Genomic DNA, 19,965 nt, shown 5'->3' with positions numbered 1-19,965 from the left:
TCAGAAAATAAAATACAAGCTGAATAGTCAAGACCTTGTTGATGATCCAAATTCTGTAAAGGACTCTGGAATACTCATCTCTAATGATCTAAGTGCTAGAGCCCACTGTAACTACATAGCCAAAGAGGCATTAAGAGTTGTTAACCTAATCCTACATAGCTTTTTTCTCTGGTAATATCACACTACTAACTAGAGAATACAAAATATTTGCTATACCAATACTCAAATACAGCTCATCAGTCTGGAACCCACATCATGTGTATGATATTAACACAGTTGAGAAAGTCCAGAAATATTTCACAAGAAGAGTTCTCCACTCCTCTACTCATTGTAGAATACCTTATGCCACCAGACTTGAAATTCTAGACCTAAAAAACCTTGAATTACGCCATCTTTGGTCTGATCTAAGTATGGTATATAAAATCATACATTGCAATGACTTGAAGTATTCAATGTCAATGAATACTTCAGCTTCAACCATAACAACACAAGAGCACACAAGAGATACAAACTCAAGGTTAACCGCACCAAACTTGATTGCAGGAAATACGACTTCAGCAACAGAGTGGTCAATGTCTGGAAGGACATACTCTGCCTGACTCTGTGATTTCTTCCCCAAACCCCCAAAACTTTAACCTTAGACTGTCTACTATTGACTCCACCCCTTTCCTAAGAGGTCTGTAGGGGGTGTGCATAAGCGCACCAACGTCCCTACCGTCCCTGTCCTATTGTTTCTTTTATTTTCTTATATACCCATTTCTTGTATTCATAACTATGTATATACTTATACCTTGTAAGCGATTGACAAATTAAATTGATTAATTAAAAAAAAACAATGTGGCCCCACACTCATAAACTTCCTGAAAACATGGCCTATAAGAATTAAATGTACAGAGCAGCATGATTTCCCCTTATTATATAATTTTAGTTTTTGCCCCATTTGCTATTTTAAATAATTTTAGTCTTAATCTTCTATATTTAAGCCAGTTGATTTCAGTTGGTGAGATAAATTATGTAAATAACTAAATGATGGTTAAATTAGAGAAAAAAATTCTGTAACTTCTGCCTTGAGAAGTCATTAATCCATTGAAAATGGCTTAGTAGGCGATGGGTCTAAATTGTTAATGTTTTCTCAAAAGTAGTGATATTTGTTTAAGACTCTCAAGTAATATATTATGAATCATTTTTATGAAATTATGATCAAAGTAGGAGACCCACATTCACTACAAACTCAAATTTCATCTTCATAGCTTTTGAGCAGAGAAAATAACTGTTTCTGTCTTTTTTTAAAAAAGAATGGACTCTTGCATCTCTGCAGCATCCATTGCCAGGTAGATTTATCTACAATGTTAGAAGCAGCAGGAACACAGTCAGAGGTAGAGTTAGGGAGGCAAGTAAACTTGCCATGGGGAAGAGGAATAAAAAGAAAATAATGCAAAAGAAAACAGGTTATGGAAGCCTTGTATAATTTCCATCTGTATCTTAGCATACGACAGAAGAAAAATTGTGCTCTGGTAGATGGGAGAGCTTGAAAGAAATTGTCATTTGATGTTTTATTTTATTTATTCCCACCTGAGTCATGATGCAAGGATTTTCTATTAGACTACATATCGTTATCTGTAATTGAAATATCCTCAGCATTTTCCTGATATTCAACATTTGTCACCTATCTAGTATTGGAGTTTTTTTTTTTTTTTTAAAAAGTAACAGTAATTTGTGTAGAAATATTATCCATGTTTGCAAAACAAATCTGGAAAAAGTTCATGAGAGAAAGACAGTCCCTAGCATTGGTCCATGGAATAAGGAAAGCAGGTGCCCCAATGATCAGGACTCATACTACTGTACTGAAGAAATTTTAATCATTAGGTAACTGTAATAATGATAACTGTAATGCCCTTCTTGGTTATAACATAGTATATCTGAACATTGAGCAGATTATGAGTCCATAGATTCTACACATTTTGAAGGGGTTTCATATATTACAAACATATCACGCTGTATTGTCTACTCAAAATACAATACTGAGACTAATGTTTTTATTTTGGAAAATAAAAGGGGATACTGAATTGCCAAAATACAGATACATAGATTTAGTTTCAATAGCTATAAAGATTGTGTGTAGTCAAATTTGCCAGTTTTAAAGGTAGCAGGATTGCTGTGGGCCGATTGTGATCATGGTTTATTCATCAGTATAGTATATTGAGTATGCAAAGTCCTAAACTATTTTTTCCTAGTTTGGTGCTCATTAAATGGGATTAGAGTGATAACTTCCAGATTTTTCAGCAGGATATCTGGAAAGTACCAGGTTGAGGTTAATTACATGTTCACTCGCATATAATAGAGTGATGTGAAAGATCTGTGAAATGTGGATGTCCGTTGAACCATCAACTTTCTGCTTTGTGAAATCTAATGTACAAGAAGGAAAGAGCAGTGGTCTTGTTGTGCACTTCCATTTTGCTTACCAGAATGAAGAAATCATCATGTTAAAGCTTCTTCTATCATATAATCTCCAATCATAAAGCTATTTTTAATGCTTACAGCAAGCCTTTCGGTCAGCCATTTGTCCTAGCCGTAGTAGCTTTATTGTGGAAAAGAAATACTGTAGTTTTCTTGATTTAACCTGAGTGTTTTTTCATATATTCTTTATGTGTCTCATGATGAAGGATTCTGTTTCAGAAGCAGCTAATTTTGTACGCTGCAAAGAGAATCTCTACAATTCTTATCTCTCTGATTTCTTATCTACTAATCTATTCTCTAATTAGACTTCAGAAGGTATGTGCATCCTTCCCTTTTTCTGGAAGATTTGAAAAAGTAAACAAGAAGGGGTTTTCCTTTCCAGTGGACTGCAGCAGTTTATAATGCCACATTACCATAGAGTGAGTTACTATAAACAGGTTTCTATTTGTGTACCCGCATAGAATATACTATATTGTAAGAAGATGGATAGATGGATGGACAAATTTCCTGGTATCTACATTAATTCTCTCATGTTAAGTCCACAGAGACTGAATCTAGTCCACTAAAAGCCATTGTCATATATACAGACAAACTTTACAGATTTCCTAAATACAACTTAGTGCTGGTGATGATAATGCTGCATCTATCCTTCTGCCATTTGGCTCAATGGAACCTGCATAGCTGTGATTCAAGTAGCATCCCAAAAAGCATCTTGGATGCCAAGGAATCCATTTTTTTAAGTCTGAGAATAAACAAAGCAACATGGCATTCTCCAAATCTACTATATATGGGGATACCCTTTCAGCTACAAACATAATAGTGTAATGGCTGCCAAGTGACTGTCTTTTATTTGCTTGATGACTTGTTAATGCTCCAGGATGATCAATTGATATTTCTGTCAGAGGCAGGAAAATGACTAGGGATGTTTCCTTAACAGGCAATTTATCTGCAGGGTGGGTTCTGAGACCCAGTGTTCTGCCTGGAGGGAATGTGGGGAAAAAAAAAACAGTTTGTAGCTTTCGGAGAGGTAACCATTTTAGTCTATTATAGAAAAAAAAATGGTTCCAGCAAAAGCAATTAAGGTGACTGTTATTTTTCTTTTGCAAATATTTTTGAAAAATTTAAAGGTAAATATTAACACTTTATTTAAGCTTCTGTGAAATACCTTGAATGCAAACAGTACCATCCTAAGCTAGGCTAAACACACCTTTGGTTTTAAAGTGAGGTGAAATTTTTGAACATTAAGATAAGATAAAAGTGATAAGTAGAAGATATGTAGATGGCAATGATTAGTCTTATCATTCACAAAATAGTAACTTGAGTGATTTTTTAATGATGAAGTGATTAACAGGCACATTTTGATTTTAAAAGCATACACGCTGTAGCTTGTATGATGCACCGAGGAACAGAGAGGATGAATTAGCTACTTGCATCATTTTAGAAACTGTCCCACAGATCCAGCTCACTTCAGATTCTGTCAAAGATAACTGCTGGTTAAACATAATATTTCAAAAAGGAGAATAACCCCATCCCCTAAGGAATATTATAATTACTTTGATATCACCATTTTATCTTTGGTAAAACATGGCAAGAGTGGATCTGAACTTGCATCTCTTGGTAGCTCAATACTCTAAACAATGAAAATATCCCAGTGTAGCTACAATAGATGAAACAGATCTACACATCAGTCATTTGGCAGAATGGAAGAAACTAGATGATTTTTTTTTTCAGTTTTATGTATTTACAGGGTCACTTATTTTGAATTATTTATAATTAATCCTTGTTCCTCATTAGATCACTTTTTATTCTTATTGAAGAAGAGACCTATGTTTTCAGAATTAGAATACTAGATGATGTTATAAGTGAGAAATGTGAGTGTCAAGACATGATTTTTCCAATGTATTTATCAACCTCCAAAGCTTGAGGTCACATAGAAAACTGATAACGGTTCATCTAATTTTGAACAGATTATATTTATAGACGCAAGCAGATAATTTAGTAATAAAACCATTTGACATAATATCGAGCTGCTTGCTTTAAGCTAATTAATGTATTCACTCCCTACAAGGTACAATTAATGTTTCAGACATCACTTATAAAATGATCTGCATACAACTGAAACTTATAGTATTATTTTGAGCTGTCATATAAATGAGAAGAAATGATCGGTATGTGGATTTGATTCAACTATTTCACGTGAACTACGGATAGTCCCAGAGTTACGACCACGAGCCAAAAAATCTATGTTGCTAAATGAAATGTTTGTTAAGTGAGTTTGCCCCAACCCTTTTCTTGCCACAGTTGTTAAGTGAATCATTGCATTTCTTAAATTAGTAACCCGGTTGTTAAGTGAATTTGGAATTTCCATTGTCTTGTCAGAAAGTCGTAAAAGGGGAACACATGACCCCAGGACACTGCAACCATCATAAGTATGAACCTATTGCCAAGCATTATGTGACCATGGGGATGCTGCAAGGGTTTTTCGGGTGTGAAAAGCAGTCATAAGTCCTTTTTTTTTATGCCATTGTAATTTTGAATAGTCACTAAATGAACTGTTGTAAGTGGAGGACTACCTGTATGTATTTGACAACTACAGGCAGTCCTCAATTTCCAACCACAGTTGAGCCCAAAACTTCTATTGCTAAGCAAGACATTGGTTAAGTGAGATTTGCCCATTTTACATCCATTCTTGTCACTGTTGTTAAGGAGATCACCACAGTTGTTAAGTTAGTAGCACTCGTTGTTAAATGAATCTGTCTTCCCCATTGACTTTGCCTGTCAGAAAGTCACAAATGATCATCACATGACCTTGGGACACTGCAACCATCATAAATATGAATCAGTTGCCAAGCGATTTTGATCACGGGATGCTGCAGCGGTTGTGTGAAAATGATCATAAGTCCCTTTTTTCGGTGCTTTTGTAACTACAACAAACTGTTGTAAGTTGAGGACTACCTTTACTCGTCTAAAGAAATTATGACATGTAGTCTTGTATATCATTAGTCAAAACTCTTTTATATAGTAAATTTGTCACTTTCTTTTATAATCATTGTTTTAGAAAATGCTATTTCCTGCAGCAGTTCTACGTTTCAATAGTTTTTGTTTGGGTCTTGTGCTAGGATTTGGGGAGCAGGGAGTGTTAAGCAGAAAAACTGAACTAGACACAACGGAGAATGAAAAAAGATTTGGATCTCATTCGCAATTTTCTGCATGTTTACTCAGAAATAAGCCTGGCTGAGTTTCTACCAAGTAAGCATGTTTTTAAATGCTGCCTCAAGTCATTGGTAAGACATCACTTATGAAAATATATTTTTTTAAATCCACTTTATTTTGTTGAATGACAATTACAAAACAGTTAAAACAGAGATCAGAGGGCTACAAATGCACAATAAAGCTTTACCAGTATCCAAAAGCCCTCCAAAGGCCTTCAAGGCTCATTCTCCCATTTTTTTAAACTTTAATTATTTTATGTATGTTTTAACTCCTATTGGACTATAATATTGATATGTTTTTTTATGTTTTAATTGTACACTGCCCAGAGCCACTCTGTGACTGAGATGGGTAGCTTTCAAATTCGATCTATAAAACAAACAAATAAAAAACATAAAGTTAAAGCTCTGAAAATATAAGTAAAGTTCACTTCATGCCCCAAAGACATTAGACTAGGGGCCTTACTCCCAGCTGGGATGAACTACAGTACTGAAAGATTGCGTTGTAATCCTCTACTGAATGTCATGGGGCAAATAATTTAATCCTAGAAGAATTATTGCTGGGATACCTGAACTAGGAGTCTAATACCAATCTTTAAAGTTTGTAAAAATGTTCAGAATAAGATATATTAGAGTTAGTGAAGGAATCAAATTTTGCTCCTGTTGAAGTTCTCTACACAAACTACTGTTCCAGCGAGGCAGGCTCTTATTATGGAATGGCAACTGCTTATTAACTCTACATGAGCTCCCACTGTTCTGTTTTCAGAATTTCCCAACACAGCATGTTCCACATATTAAACCTGCTTAAAATAGATCAGGCTTGCATTTAGCTCTTCCTTGAGTATATTCTCTCTTTGTGAGCTTTCCGTTTTTGTTTTAATCTTGGGGTAGTATTGTATACAAGGAAATAGTAATACTGTCAAGTATTTGTGGCATGCGCTCTCTAAGCCTTTGATCTATTTGGTTTGCCTCTTGAAAATGTTCAGGCTTCAGCCTATCCTTTTCTGAAAATGAAATGAATGGTGAGAAATATGCATACTTTTCCCATATATTGTTTCTGTGTAAAGAAAAAAAAATCCTCTCTTTTTATGATTGTTCATTCAATGTGATGGAAAAGAGAATGTTTTCAAATAAACATGAGAGGACAAAAGTATAGGTGCAAATGTTGGTAGTGAAATATAGGACGGGTTTTTATATTTGCTTTTGATGTGGAATAGCTGATGCACCAATTCTCTTTTTCTTTGTAAAATCATTACTCTTGCTTTCTACAGCCTCTGTGTTTTCTAAAATTCAAATGAAACCTTAAGCGAAGGCATATTTTTAACTTACATAAAAGGGGATTGTGTCTCCTAGATGTGATTCTTACTGGGAAATTGTGTTAAAGATGGAAAAGTAGCAGGAACTATTTCCATCAGAAAAAAATGGCCACATCATACCGAGTTTTGTGATACCACAGTTACAAAAACTAGAGAATAGTATGTGTGCAAATTAGAATTTGGGAGATCCAGTTTCCATAAGCTGAAATAAATGTTGTGTGGAATCCTACAGACACAAATCTCAGGTTAAAGGAAACAGAAAAGGGTTGGGAACTGATCAAAAGTATCTAGCAGAATTTTACACCAATTCCATGAGGAGAAAAAATGAGAAGGTGGCTCAGTCAACTATTATGGATGCATAAGTGGTGTTTGATTGTGATAAGAATTAAAAGGGATGTGTTAGGGAAATGAAATGTAGATGTAATCACCAAAGAGATGCAAAAGAGTTTATTTCTGAAAAAAAGTTCATCAGAAACAAACAAAAGGAACAATAACTTTTTTGTTGTTATATCATAGTAAAGAGTAGAAAACAAAGAGTAGGCCTACTGTTCAGAAAAGGTGATTCATTGATTTAAAAAAATGGAGACTAGACCAAATTCTTTGACCTTGCTTTGGGCTTCTCCCCAAAGGCCAACCTGATGCAATTAGATCTAAGAAAAGATAAAAAGAAGAGAACTTTAAGAATCTGAAGGATTGTCTTTCCAGAATAGACAATGGGTTTAAATTACAAGGAAGCAGATTTTGACTGGACATCAGGAAGGAGTTCTTGACACTAAGAGATGTTTAACAGTGGGGGACTTAAATAGAAGATGAGGGTCTTTTTTCAGCGATGGCATTAATAGTGTATTCCTAGTACACTAGTACCTGTGATGGCGCGCTAGTGCAATGATTAGAATGCAGTATTGCAGGCTAATTTTGCTGACTGACAGCAGTTCGATTCTCACAGGATCAAGGTTGATTCAGCCTTTTCCGAGGTCGGTAAAATGAGGACTCAGATTGTTGGGGGCAAAATACTTACTCTGTTATACTATTAGAGAGGGCTGCAAAGCACTATGAAGTGGTATATTTAGAATTTAGAATAGCAGAGTTGGAAGGGATCTTGGAGGTCTTCTAGTCCAACCCCCTGCTTAGGCAGAAAACCCTACACCACTTCAGACAAATGGTTATCTAATCTTTTCTTAAAAACTTCCAGTGTTGGAGCATTTACAACTTCTGGAGGCAAGTTGTTCCATTGATTAATTGTTCTGTCAGGAAATTTCTCCTTAGATCTAAGTTGCTTCTCTCCTTGATTAGTTTCTACCCATTGCTTCTTGTTCTACCCTCAGGCACTTTGGAGAATAGTTTAATTCCCTCTTCTTTATGGCAGCCTCTGAGATATCAGAACACTGCTATCATGTCATCCCTAGTTCTTCTTTTCATAAGACTAGATATTTTCAGTTCCAGCAACCGTTCTTTATATGTTTTAGTCTCCAGTCCCCTAAGTATCTTTGTTGCTCTTATCTGCATTCTTTCTAGAGTCTCAACATCTTTTTTACATCGTGGCAATCAAAATTGGATGTAATAGTCCAAGTATGACCTTAGCAAGGCATTACAAAGTGGCATTAACACTTCACATGATCTTGATTCTATCCCTCTGTTGATGCAGCCTAGAACTGTGTTGACTTTTTTGGCAGCTGCAGCACACTGCTGGCTCATTTTTAAGTGATTGTCCACTAGGACTTCAAGATCCCTCTCATGGTATCCACTATTGAGCAAGGTACCACATATACTGTACCTGTGCATTTTGTTTTTCTTGCCTAAATGTAGAACCTTACTTTTAAGTCTTAAGTGCTATTGATATTGATATTCCTGAATTTGTTAACAGATTGGATTACATCATCTCAGAGGTCCTCTTCAGTCCTTACATTCTGAGAGCCTGATCAGAAGGTGAATCATCATATAGTGATCCTTCAAGTATTTATGCATTGGCAATGTACCATTCTTGTAGTTCTCCCATTTTTAGAATCATTTTTAAAAATTGACAGCTAGATTTCAACATAAGATTAGGCTAAACCATAACTGTATACCCACAGTATTACATTGCTGCCTGCTCTTTTGAAATCGTTTCCCAAAAAAGGGGGTTTTATTTTTTGATATATCTAACATCAATATACAATAGTATAATCAAAATATTAATTTAGACTATCTCCCATAAATTTCCCAGCCTGTTTTCTTCTCAGCCAGCATGAGCATAACTGAGAATTATGGGAATTACAGATTTGGCATTCTGTAAATTAGCCCATTTCAATTACCTTGGTTCAGTAATTATTGCCTGTATTGTTTCCAATTTTGCCCAATTGAAGGTTATAAATAAACAGGCACAAGAGTTCTATTAGTATATAATTTATGATTATTTAGTTCTATTACAAAATCTTTCCACCTGAAACTATTGTTTTTATTTTAACAGCTGTTATAAAGTGTGCTACTTTAGCATCCAGTTAGATTTGCTACATAGGAAGAATCATCATCTAAGAAGACTGCAAAGGCCAAGTGAAAGAGAAGGCAGTAAGGATGCCAAGATCTTAGGCTTCCACAGAAGCAGGATATATATTGTATACAAAGACTAGAAAGATTAAGTCAGAGAGCAGACTGATAACAAATCAATTTCTAAAATAAACCATCAAAATTCATTCTGTAAGGCATAGTTCATAGCTAAGTCAGGAAAGAACCGTGGAATGGAATTGGAGAAATCCAGTCTAACCATAAAGAGTTGGATTTTAAACAGGCCTTTCTTTAAAAAAAAAAAAATTACAGTCAACAAAATCTTATTGCCTAAGGAAACTCTCCTAGCAATCAGCTCGTAACACAACTCTGTGTGCTAATGAACCCAAAGCTGTTAATATGGTTTCTTCAGTTAAATTGATTCATGAATTTTGAAGAGAACATTATCTAATGAATTTTCTTTGAATAGAAAGCAATTAAAAGGACAAATCAGTCTGATTAACCCCAAAATCACCCTAGCGCCACAAATGGTGTACAGTTTGAAATTATATCATAAAGGAACTAGAGCAGATTTGCTATCTCTCTGCCCTTTTTAATCCATGTAAATTAATGAACAACAAAGTTAATTTCTTTGATGACCCTTTCCTAGTATCACCTGGATTATGCTGATATTTAATTTGCTTAACGTTATCATAAAGGCTAAATGGATTTTTTTCCCCCACTGGTGAGTATTATGCTATTCATTTAAGAAGTTGTTATTATTTAAAACTAATATATATATATCTGGATTTATTTAACAACAAAGAATGCTTTTCTGGAGTAAATATAATGTAACCTTTTTAAAATTTAAGCCCCAGCACATAAAAAAAAAATTGCCCCAAAAATTTCATGTGAAGGCTTCAGAAGAAAATATTGCTATCATTTAGCACCAGTGTTTCCCTTAATTTACAAAAAATCCTTACAACCACAATTAGTACTGGAATTTCGCTAAGTGATGAAGTCATTAAGCAAGACATCACATGACCAGACCCAATGTTACTATGGTTGTTAGGTGGTGAATCACATAGTTGTTAAGTGAATTGCATGGTCATTAAGTGAATCCAGCTTCAACTTTATCGGGAGCCACCTGACAAGATGGCAAATTGTGGCCATGTGACCACAAGACACTGCAGCCATTGGTAATGCAAGCTGATTGCCAGGTGCTCAAGTTGCAATCACTTGACCGTGGGGATGGTACAACAGTCACAGCTTTGAGGACAGACCATAACTTTTTTTCAGCACTATCGTAAATTCGAATAGTTGTTAAACCAATTGTTATGGATTCCCTGTAGAAAGTTAAAAGAGATCTGGGACAGCAAATGAGAAGAAGATAGGAATATATTATGGAACAGAAACATACCGTTTATTGCAGATTTTAAATTCTCAATCTACTCCTCCATTTAATGCTTTTCTATGTGCCAAAGCATGGATAGCCCACTTCTTGTTTAGCAGGTACTACCGATATTCCAACAAGGTTTGAGTCCGTTGTTTTGTTTGAGTGACTGCCATAAAGGATGTTATATTGTAAATTGCTTTGTGTGTGTTTTTTATTGTATTATATCAAACCATGTACACGGTCTGCAGCCCATATGCATTTTTATGGGATACAAATAGCATTAAATAAATATTCTTCCTTTGCTGAGAAGATCAGCAAGTAAATTACAGCATTCCTTCATTTAGGAATCCCTTATATGAAAACTTTCCAAAAGTTGGTGAAAATGCAGCTCTTCTGGAGAGTGTTTAGGGATTAAAAGGTTCTTGCAATTTGTGATTCTGTTCTGTCTGTCTGCAGTTGTTTTAATTCTCTGGACTATGTTTTACAGTTGCAAGCTTCCAGGAATATACGATGACCTACAAATCTATTAAATAAATAATTCTGGGCAAAATAATCACACAAGTCTCCTCTGGAGCGTATTCACTTAGACACTTAAAACATTCAGCCCTGAGAAATGAGAAAACCCTCCCATGAAAGCCGATCTTACACAGCTCTTGTTAATATCTAAAATCTCCCTCCCACTTCTGTCTCTTATGTCAAGAATCAGGTGCAGACCTGTTTGCAAAGTTCTAAGCTATGGTAACACAGTACAGGCAGCCTCCAACTTACAACAATTTGCTCAGTGACTGTTCAAAGTTACAACAGCACTAAAAAAAGTGACACATGACTGTTTTTCACACTTATGTCCATTGCGGCATTCCTGTGATCCCATTATCAAAATTTAGAATCTTGGCAGCTTGGTCATACTTGTGATGGTTGCAATCATGGGATCATCTTTTGTGAACTTTGGACAAGCCAAGTCAATGGGGAAGCCAGATTCACTTAACCATCGTGTTATTAACTTAACAGCTGCAGTGATTCACTTAACAACTGTGGCAAGAAGGGTTGTAAAATGGAGGCAAAACTCACTTAGCAACTTTCTCACTTAGAAACAAAAAATTTGGTCTCAATGATTCCCATAAGTCTCAAACTACCTGTAAAACATGCTATTACAGCCAGGATGGTCTAATGGTTAAAGCAACAGGCTAGATATAAAGAGTCTATGAGTTCTAGTTCCTCCATAGATATGAAAGCTAACTGGGTGACTTTGGTCTGGTTAGTCTCAGCCTAATCCCACTTCGCAGGGCTATGGTGGTGGGAAAAATAGGAGGAAGGAGGAGTATTACGTGGGCTTGCCAACTTGAATTACTTATAAGTTCAATAAAGGCAGGAAGTAAATAAAACAAACAAATATTCCCATCTTTCTATTATCAGATCATGCCTGGTCACCAACAGGCAATTTTTCCATTGCCACAGATGAACGTTCATTCTACGGCAATCGACAAAGATTGTTTCTCTTCATGCCTTATTAACAACAATATGAAAATCAAGAGTAACTAGGCAGCAAATGAATGAGTGTTTTCCTTCCAGTGAGAATTACCCACTCACATATGCAATATATATTGGGAGACACCGTTACATTTTCTCCTATCTAACATGCGAAATGGTGGCTGGGGGGCATACAATAATCCAGCCTGCTAGCTTTCTTCCTGCCCAGCTTAAGTTTAAAAATTGGAAATGGAAAAGCATTATAGAACAAGTCCTGCCCGTTATTATTCTCCTTTTTCTTTTCTTTTTTTTTTAATTTGACTGTATGCCCATGTAAGCTTGCCATTGAATGGGAAAGCCTATTGTATGCGTTAACAGGATAATTGTACTGGAAATTAAAAATATAGGAGAATCTAAGCTCTGAATGCTTTTGTAATAGTGATCAGTTACTCAAAATGCGCTTTTTAATAATCATGAATTTAAATATAGAACACAATCATAGAACTGATTGCTGTGCTAATTCAAAAGAAAAAGTGTTGATGTGCATATGTCATGAGTTTTTTTTTTTTAAACCATAGCCACAGACTCAAGAGATACAAAAGCACTTCATATCCTTCTATATGTTTTGCGGAAAACTTTTTATTTTACAAAACAAAGGTATTTTTAAAAAGTGGTATAGAAGACTTACAAATGTGTTTTTGTACACACCTATTATTATCTCCATCCTATACACTATTCTATTACTATTAAAATGATTCCTCTGTATTATACACTGTTTTTCAACCTTGGCAGCTTTAAGATGTGTGGACTTCAACTCCCAGAATTCCAGCAAACTTCCAGCAGCAGTATACATTTGATTGTACTTTCACCATGTGTCACCTACTGACAATAGATTTGACTTGGCACATCTGGTAGGACAGGAAAGCATTTTTCAACCTCAGCAACTTTAAGATGTATGGACTTTAACTCCCAGAATTCCAGTTTGCTGGCTGCAAAACTCTGGAAATTGAAATCTACACATCTTAATGTTACCAAGGTTGACAAGCTCAGCTCTATACTATACTATACTATTACTGTGTTCCCTCTATACCAGTGATGGTAAACCTTTTTGTTGTGGTGTGCCAAAAGTGTGCGCGATAGTGTATGCATGTGCTGGCACCCATAAATGCAGTGCGCCCCCACTGCGCATGCGTGTGCAACATCCCCGCCCCGACTCCATATGTGCATGCCTCAGCCCATTTGAGGCAGTTTTTGCCCTCCCAGAGTCTCAAGGGAAGCCACTGCAGCCTCGGGAGGCTGAAAACAGGACCATTTCGGCATTTCCGGTATTTCCAGAAGGCCCGTTTTTTGGCCTCCCAAGGCTGCAGAGGCATCCCTCGAGCCTCCGGGAGGGTGAAAACAGCCTCAAACAGGCCAAAAATCAGCTGGGAGGTGCGCGCATGCACAGCGCAGGTAAGTTTGGTTGGGGCTCGCATGCCCGTACAAATGGCTCTACGTGCTACCTATGGCAAGCATGCCATAGGTTCGCCATCTTGGCACTATACTATACTCTATACCCTATACCCTATACTCTATACTCTACTCTACTCTACTCCACTATACTATACAAAACTATACTATATTATTCTATATATAGATAGTCCTCAACCTATGACCATAATTGGGACCAGAATTTCCATTGCTAAAAGAGGCAGTTGAAAAAAAGAAGCTCTTTTTTTTTTGCCATGTTGTTAAGTGCATCAGAGCAGTTGTTAAACTAATCATACAATTGTTACGTGAATCCGGTTTTCCCCCATTGACTTTGCTTTTTGGACACCAGCTGGGAATGTCTCACATGGCAATTGCATGACTCCAGACACTCAACCATTGTACATACATGACAGCTGCCAAGCATCTGTATTTTGATCATGAGACCCCAGGGATGCTGCAACAGTCGTAAGAACTTGTTGTAAGTCACCTTTTTCAGTGCCGTTGTAACTTTGAAAGGTCGCTAAACAAGTGATTGTAAATCGAGGATCACTATAATATACTATTATAATTAATGCTCAATGCTGTTGGTATTATGCATCAATGTTTCCTTCTTACAAAGCTTGTTCTGTCTCCTCTGGGATTTCTCCTGCTTTTTTTCCTTCTCTTTTATGTCCAGCATGAAACACTTTTCTGTACTGTGCTGTGCTTTGCTAGACGTCTGCATTTCTTTCTCTTCTGGACATTCCACGAAACCCCTTTCTGTCCTTCAGCTGTTGCACTTCTCTCTAGCAGCCACAGACCTCCCAAATTACATCCTCTTCCATACCTTTGTCAAGGTTTATACACAACTCTTCATGCTGGCACTGGAGGAATGACTCAACTGGGACAAAAGTACCTGCAATTTTGGCCAAGCAACTTGTTCTTCCAGATTTAAATGCTATTTTTTTTTAAGCAAGTAATGTCTCTATCGCTGTGTGATTTCTTCCTTTTCGTTTCTTCTGCTTGCCTTCCAGCTTCATTCACCGGAGATGTGTTGTGGACCCTGCTGAGAGATGTGAAATTTGGAGAGACAGTTTCTTACAAGCAATTAGCGGCCCTGGCAGGCCACAGCAAAGCAGTCAGAGCGGTGGGTGGAGCGATGAGAAGAAATCCTGTAAGTCCATGTCAACGTTGAAATCAACTTGATGGAAGATGGAGGGTTGGGATGGAAAGCTTTGTGGGCTAAATGTCATTAGATTAAATATATCTGCTGCAAAAACTACTCTGCTATGAGTAATAAGGTCAGTAAGTGTTTTTAATCAACATTAATGCATAAAACAATTTAATATGATTTATTTCCCCATCATTTATTTGAAATGGGGGCCATGCATTTATTTTAATGCATCAAGTCCTATGGATGTGACTCATTTTCTTTTTATTATTTTTCTTCTCCTTTTCTTTTTTAAAACAACAACAACACAAGACCAATATTTTACGGAAGGAACTGTTCTCTTTTGTGAGCAAGATTTCCTGTTAGGCTATAGCCGCACTGTAAAGGTTTGGAAGGATCACTTTTTTAATCACCTAAAAAATATGTCTCGGTCTGTGAGTTCCTATGGGGCAAAAGGGCAAAATATCCTCTGGATTATGAAAGGAACATATTTGACTTGGGTTCCAAATAAGATCAAGTTCTGGATATTGAAATCCAGGTGTGTTCCAGTCTCACTTACCTCTTGAATCAAGGCATGGGTCTGTTTTCCGGTGTCAAGACACCCTAAAAAAATGGATGAGCTTCACCAATTTAGGCCATATCAAGTGTAGTGTTTTAGTTGCAAATTCAGGGGAACATTTCTAAAAGATTTCAGCTATATTGTCCTGTCGGCTGCCCATCTTTGCTTTCTTTGAAGCTCACCAGCAACTGCCATATCCAGGAGGAGGAGGAGAGTGCTGCAGGTGTGAAAGAATGCTGTGGGAAATTGGGGCGATATGGACACTAACAGGAACCACAGGTGCTAAACAGAGCCATCTTCCTGTCTTCAAGGACACCGGCCCTGGGAAAGGGATTTACAGCGGCACCTGAGGCTCTGGATTCCCAAAACATTGGAACAGAACCTGATTGGGCTACTCCCACAGGAGGGGAGGTTTTGGACATTGGGGATTGCTTTCAATATATGATTTTTGCACGTGTTTTTCTTCAGAGCTTGCCTCACTATGCTGCACTCAGCATCTGTAGTAAAAGTACCTTTTCTCTAATACCTATGGAGTCAAAGGTCATTCTTTCCTAGGGAGTAAGCTGTGGCCAGTCTGAGAGTTCCCATTAGTGGCATATTTCCAATATTGCCTATTCTGTAATTCCTAAATCTCATCTTAGCCTGAGAATTGATTGGTATTTATGACAGTGTCCAATGCAGTTAAGTGTGAAGTTATCTAGGTACTAGTACAAGGCCAGTCAATATTGGTGAACAGTCAAACGAGGACATTTTATGTTCCACTGTTGCTATACTTTGCCTGGAAAGTAGTCCAAGTAGCTCAATTAATCCTGAGTTTTACAGTCTTTTGAACTGTGTACTGGTGTTACAGCTAATGGGTCATTGATATCCAATATTGTGTTGCGACTGCCTGCAGAGCTGGCAGCAGAGTCAGACATGGGGAGGAACATGGGCCAGTCCTGGAGTCTGGGGTGGGCTCGGATGAGGGATCTGTGTCTGACACAGAGATGGGGCCAGGGCCATCTGAGAGTTATGTGCTGACTCCAGAGCCTCCAGAATCTGACTTCAGCAAGGCAGAGGAACAGGGGGAGCCTGTTTCCAGTGCATGCTTGCGCAGAGCTACCAGAAGGCAAGAACAGTTAAGACAAAGGGGTGACTCGGGAGTAAGGCTTGGAGATGATTGCCTCCCCGCCTAAGACATAAAGGAAGAGGAAAGGGACATGAGCCTTTGCAGGAAGCAATTTTGTTAATTCTGGTCGGTTTAAAATCTGAAGCTCTGTTGACTTTGTGCTCCGTTTGGCCTTAGTACATCTAATTGGCAATTTAGTCGTTGGCAGAATTTCAAGGGAGATAAAAGTGAGTGCTTATCAGCCTTATCCCGAATGACTGTGGCAGACTTCTGTTGGACTATTCATAAACTGTTTGGGACTCATTACGGGCTATGAAAGCATATAATTCACTACCACTGAAATAAAAAGGGGGGATTGGGAACAGCGTGTGATTGTTACTTTCTCAGGAAACCTTGGTCAGAACACCAACATTCATTGCTTTCTTTACAGAAAAGGCAGCTATAATTTAACAGAAAATTAATCTGTTATGCTGGAATTTATTTACTATACCAGATCTCAGGTCAAGACATTGAATATTTTTCTTTTTTAAAAAAATAAATAAAAGAAAATTATGGGGTTTGATACAGAAACATTCCTGTAAATGGAAGGATCTCTTCTATCCAAGAGAAATAGTGGAATGGTGGTGGGTATAAAGGTGAGGAAGTTTACTAATTATCTTTTCTCCTTGTGTTCTGTGGCTCAAAAAAATCTGCTCTAGAAAATTGGAACTCCACTGGAATAGCATATGTCCCTTTTCCTGCTTTGCTAGATTGGTAGGAGCAAGCATTGAATCTAATCCATATTAAACGCATGATTGCATGATTTCTCCAAAGCGTGGTTATATAGCTGATGGTCCTTTAACTAAACTTACCATAATCTTGCTTTACCTATTAAAGGAAAATGAGTAGAAATATTTGCACCTGTTAGTGTGGATTTGTGGTAGACTTAACATCTCTACCAAAAACAGCTTTTAAAATATTAATTATTACCTTTATTGTCAGAGTACAACATGTGTAGAATGAGATTGGCTGAGCCTCCCTTTGTGCATCCCACCCCCAACACAACTCACAGTGAGGGCAGAAGTCCCCAACCCAGTCCCAATCTTATTACACTATGTGACCTTGTTGCACAACACGCTGGCCCTGCAAGTCTATCATACTATGTTGACATGAAGTTATTTTCCATTCAGAAGTCTGACAGCCCACGGGTAGAAATTCTTCAGCCTGTTGGTGCGGCTGGCTATGCTTCTATATCTTCTACCTGATGGTAGGAGACTGAAGAAGTGCTGAGGGGGATGTGAGTCGTCCCTGAGAATTTTCCTCATTCTTCTAAGGCAGCGAGCCCTAGCAATGTCATCTAGTAGTATCAGGGAACAGCCCAGGGTGTTTTGTGCTGTGCTCATCATCGTCTGTAATGTCTTTCTATCCATGGCTGTCAAGCCAGCATACCACACCGTAATGCAATATGTGAGAACGCTTTCTATTGTGGACCGGTAAAAGGAGGTCATCAGTCATTGTTCCATTTTATTCTTTCTCAAGATTCTAAGGAAATGGAGTCTCTTTTGGCCTTTCTGGCCACCTGGGTTGTGATGCTTTTCCAAGTAAGATCTTCACTGAGATAGACTCCCAGGAATTTAAAGGAGGAAACTCTCTCCACACAGCCCCCCTCAATGTAAAGTGGGGCAGGTTCCTCTCCTTCCGGAAGTCTAACACCATCTCCTTTGTCTTGCTGATATTCAGGTGCAGGTTGTTTTCTAGGCACCATGAGGATAATTTTTGAACCTCTTTCCTGTACGCTGTTTCGTCTCCATCTGTAATGAGACCCAATACGGTAGTATCATCTGCAAACTTAATGATCACAGTGGATGTGTCAGACGATACACAGTCATGTGAGTACAGGTAAGGACTGAGCACACAGCCCTGTGAGGAGCCAGTGCTAAGCTTCAGGGAGGGGGATATGACAGACCCAGCCCTCACTGTTTATGGTCGATCCCTCAGAAAGTCTTTGATCCAGTCACAGATGGAAGAGGGAAAATCCAAGTCAGTCAGCTTTTCGATAAGGATGCTCAGCAGGATAGTACTGAAGGCCAAGCTGTAGTCAATGAAAAGCATCTTGACATAGTTTCCGGGTTTCTCTAGATGGCTCACTACAGAATGTAAGGCAGTAGCTACTTAATGAAAATAATGCAATTATTTTCATTAAATAGGGGCATATATGAAGCTCTTCCTTGAGTTGGCCTTTTAGAGTTGATGCTTCTGTGTGTCCTCAGTATTTATAGTTAAAGGAAGATATCTCTATTCACCAAAGACCCATCACTCACATAAAATTGCTGAATCAGTTCATTAATCTTGAACAGTTATTTTCAGCAAATCTATACATTGCTTTTTATACATCATTCACAAAATGCACGGCAGCTAGCATATATCAGATGGATGTATTTATAAGTTTTGCCCAAGTATGATTTAATTTGCTAAATAATTAAAATTATGTTTTACTGAGATCCTGAATTGTCAATATTATATATATATTTTTTAAAAAGTTCTTCACTTCAACCATTGCTAATACGCTTTCCTAAAATAAAAGCTGTGTGGAGCTTTATTCTGCAGATCTTGTCTACTTAATTTCTGGAGTGTACATGCTACAGGTCTCCTTTTGTAGTCGGGTTAATTCGCATAATTCATACACTGACCTTCAACTTTATGAGAAAGTAGAAAAAGTGCCGGCAGCAGCTGAGAAATGCAACATCTTTGCTTTAAATTATGCCAAGGACATGGTGGAGATGGCTCACCTTTTTGCAGAAAAAAAACCCCTTCAAATAGTTTACAGCAGTTTAGATTAATGGTGAGGGCTGCTGTCCTCAAAGGGAACCCATAAAGTTCAATTAAAAATCTCATTAGAATAGTATAGGAGAACCAAAAAGAAATCATATGGACCCTTGGGGATTGGGAAATGTTGGGCTGATTAGACCAAGACCATCATAAACGACTCTTCTGTGACTTAAATAAAGTATCTTTAGCAGTCTGCTGACAAAGGTGCTGTGTATAATTTCCCTCCTTCCCTAATTTTACATACTTACGTTATCATTCAAGCTAAAACTTGACACAAACATTGATCTAGTATAAGTGAAGTGTGTTGTTCACTCAAAATGTTCCAAACATTCAAGGCTAAATGGAGTAATTGTGCAGTTAGGGGAAGAGTGTGAAGCATTGATTTGGAATGTGCTAGGCACATAAACCTACTTGTGCATTAATTCCTTAGGTGGCTAGCCATAAACTGGAACTCATGCTGGTTCATATTACAGTATTCGTTTGTATTAGAGAGCAGGGGCAGGAAAAGCAATAGGACACGAGCAAGCCAAAACATTATTTTTTGCTAAGTGCAATTTCTGTTGTG

The 19,965-nt window shown here is 37.5% G+C and overlaps 1 protein-coding gene across 7 annotated transcripts in view; it reads left to right on the top strand.

Moving 5' to 3' along the window:
- Nucleotides 1-19,965, top strand: part of MGMT (O-6-methylguanine-DNA methyltransferase) — a 219,981-nt gene that overhangs the window by 173,546 nt on the left and 26,470 nt on the right. For all 7 annotated transcript variants that reach the window (XM_087932525.1, XM_087932528.1, XM_087932527.1 and 4 more), the window contains one exon: nucleotides 14,789-14,928. In XM_087932525.1, the coding sequence (XP_087788651.1) occupies nucleotides 14,789-14,928 (140 nt within the window). The remainder of the gene's footprint in view (nucleotides 1-14,788; nucleotides 14,929-19,965) is intronic.

The sequence above is a fragment of the Pseudonaja textilis genome, chromosome 4, assembly GCF_049901715.1.
Source record: "Pseudonaja textilis isolate UNSWEBS1 chromosome 4, rPseTex1.2, whole genome shotgun sequence".
Lineage (NCBI taxonomy): Eukaryota > Metazoa > Chordata > Lepidosauria > Squamata > Elapidae > Pseudonaja > Pseudonaja textilis.
This window is presented reverse-complemented; position numbering and strand designations above follow the sequence as displayed.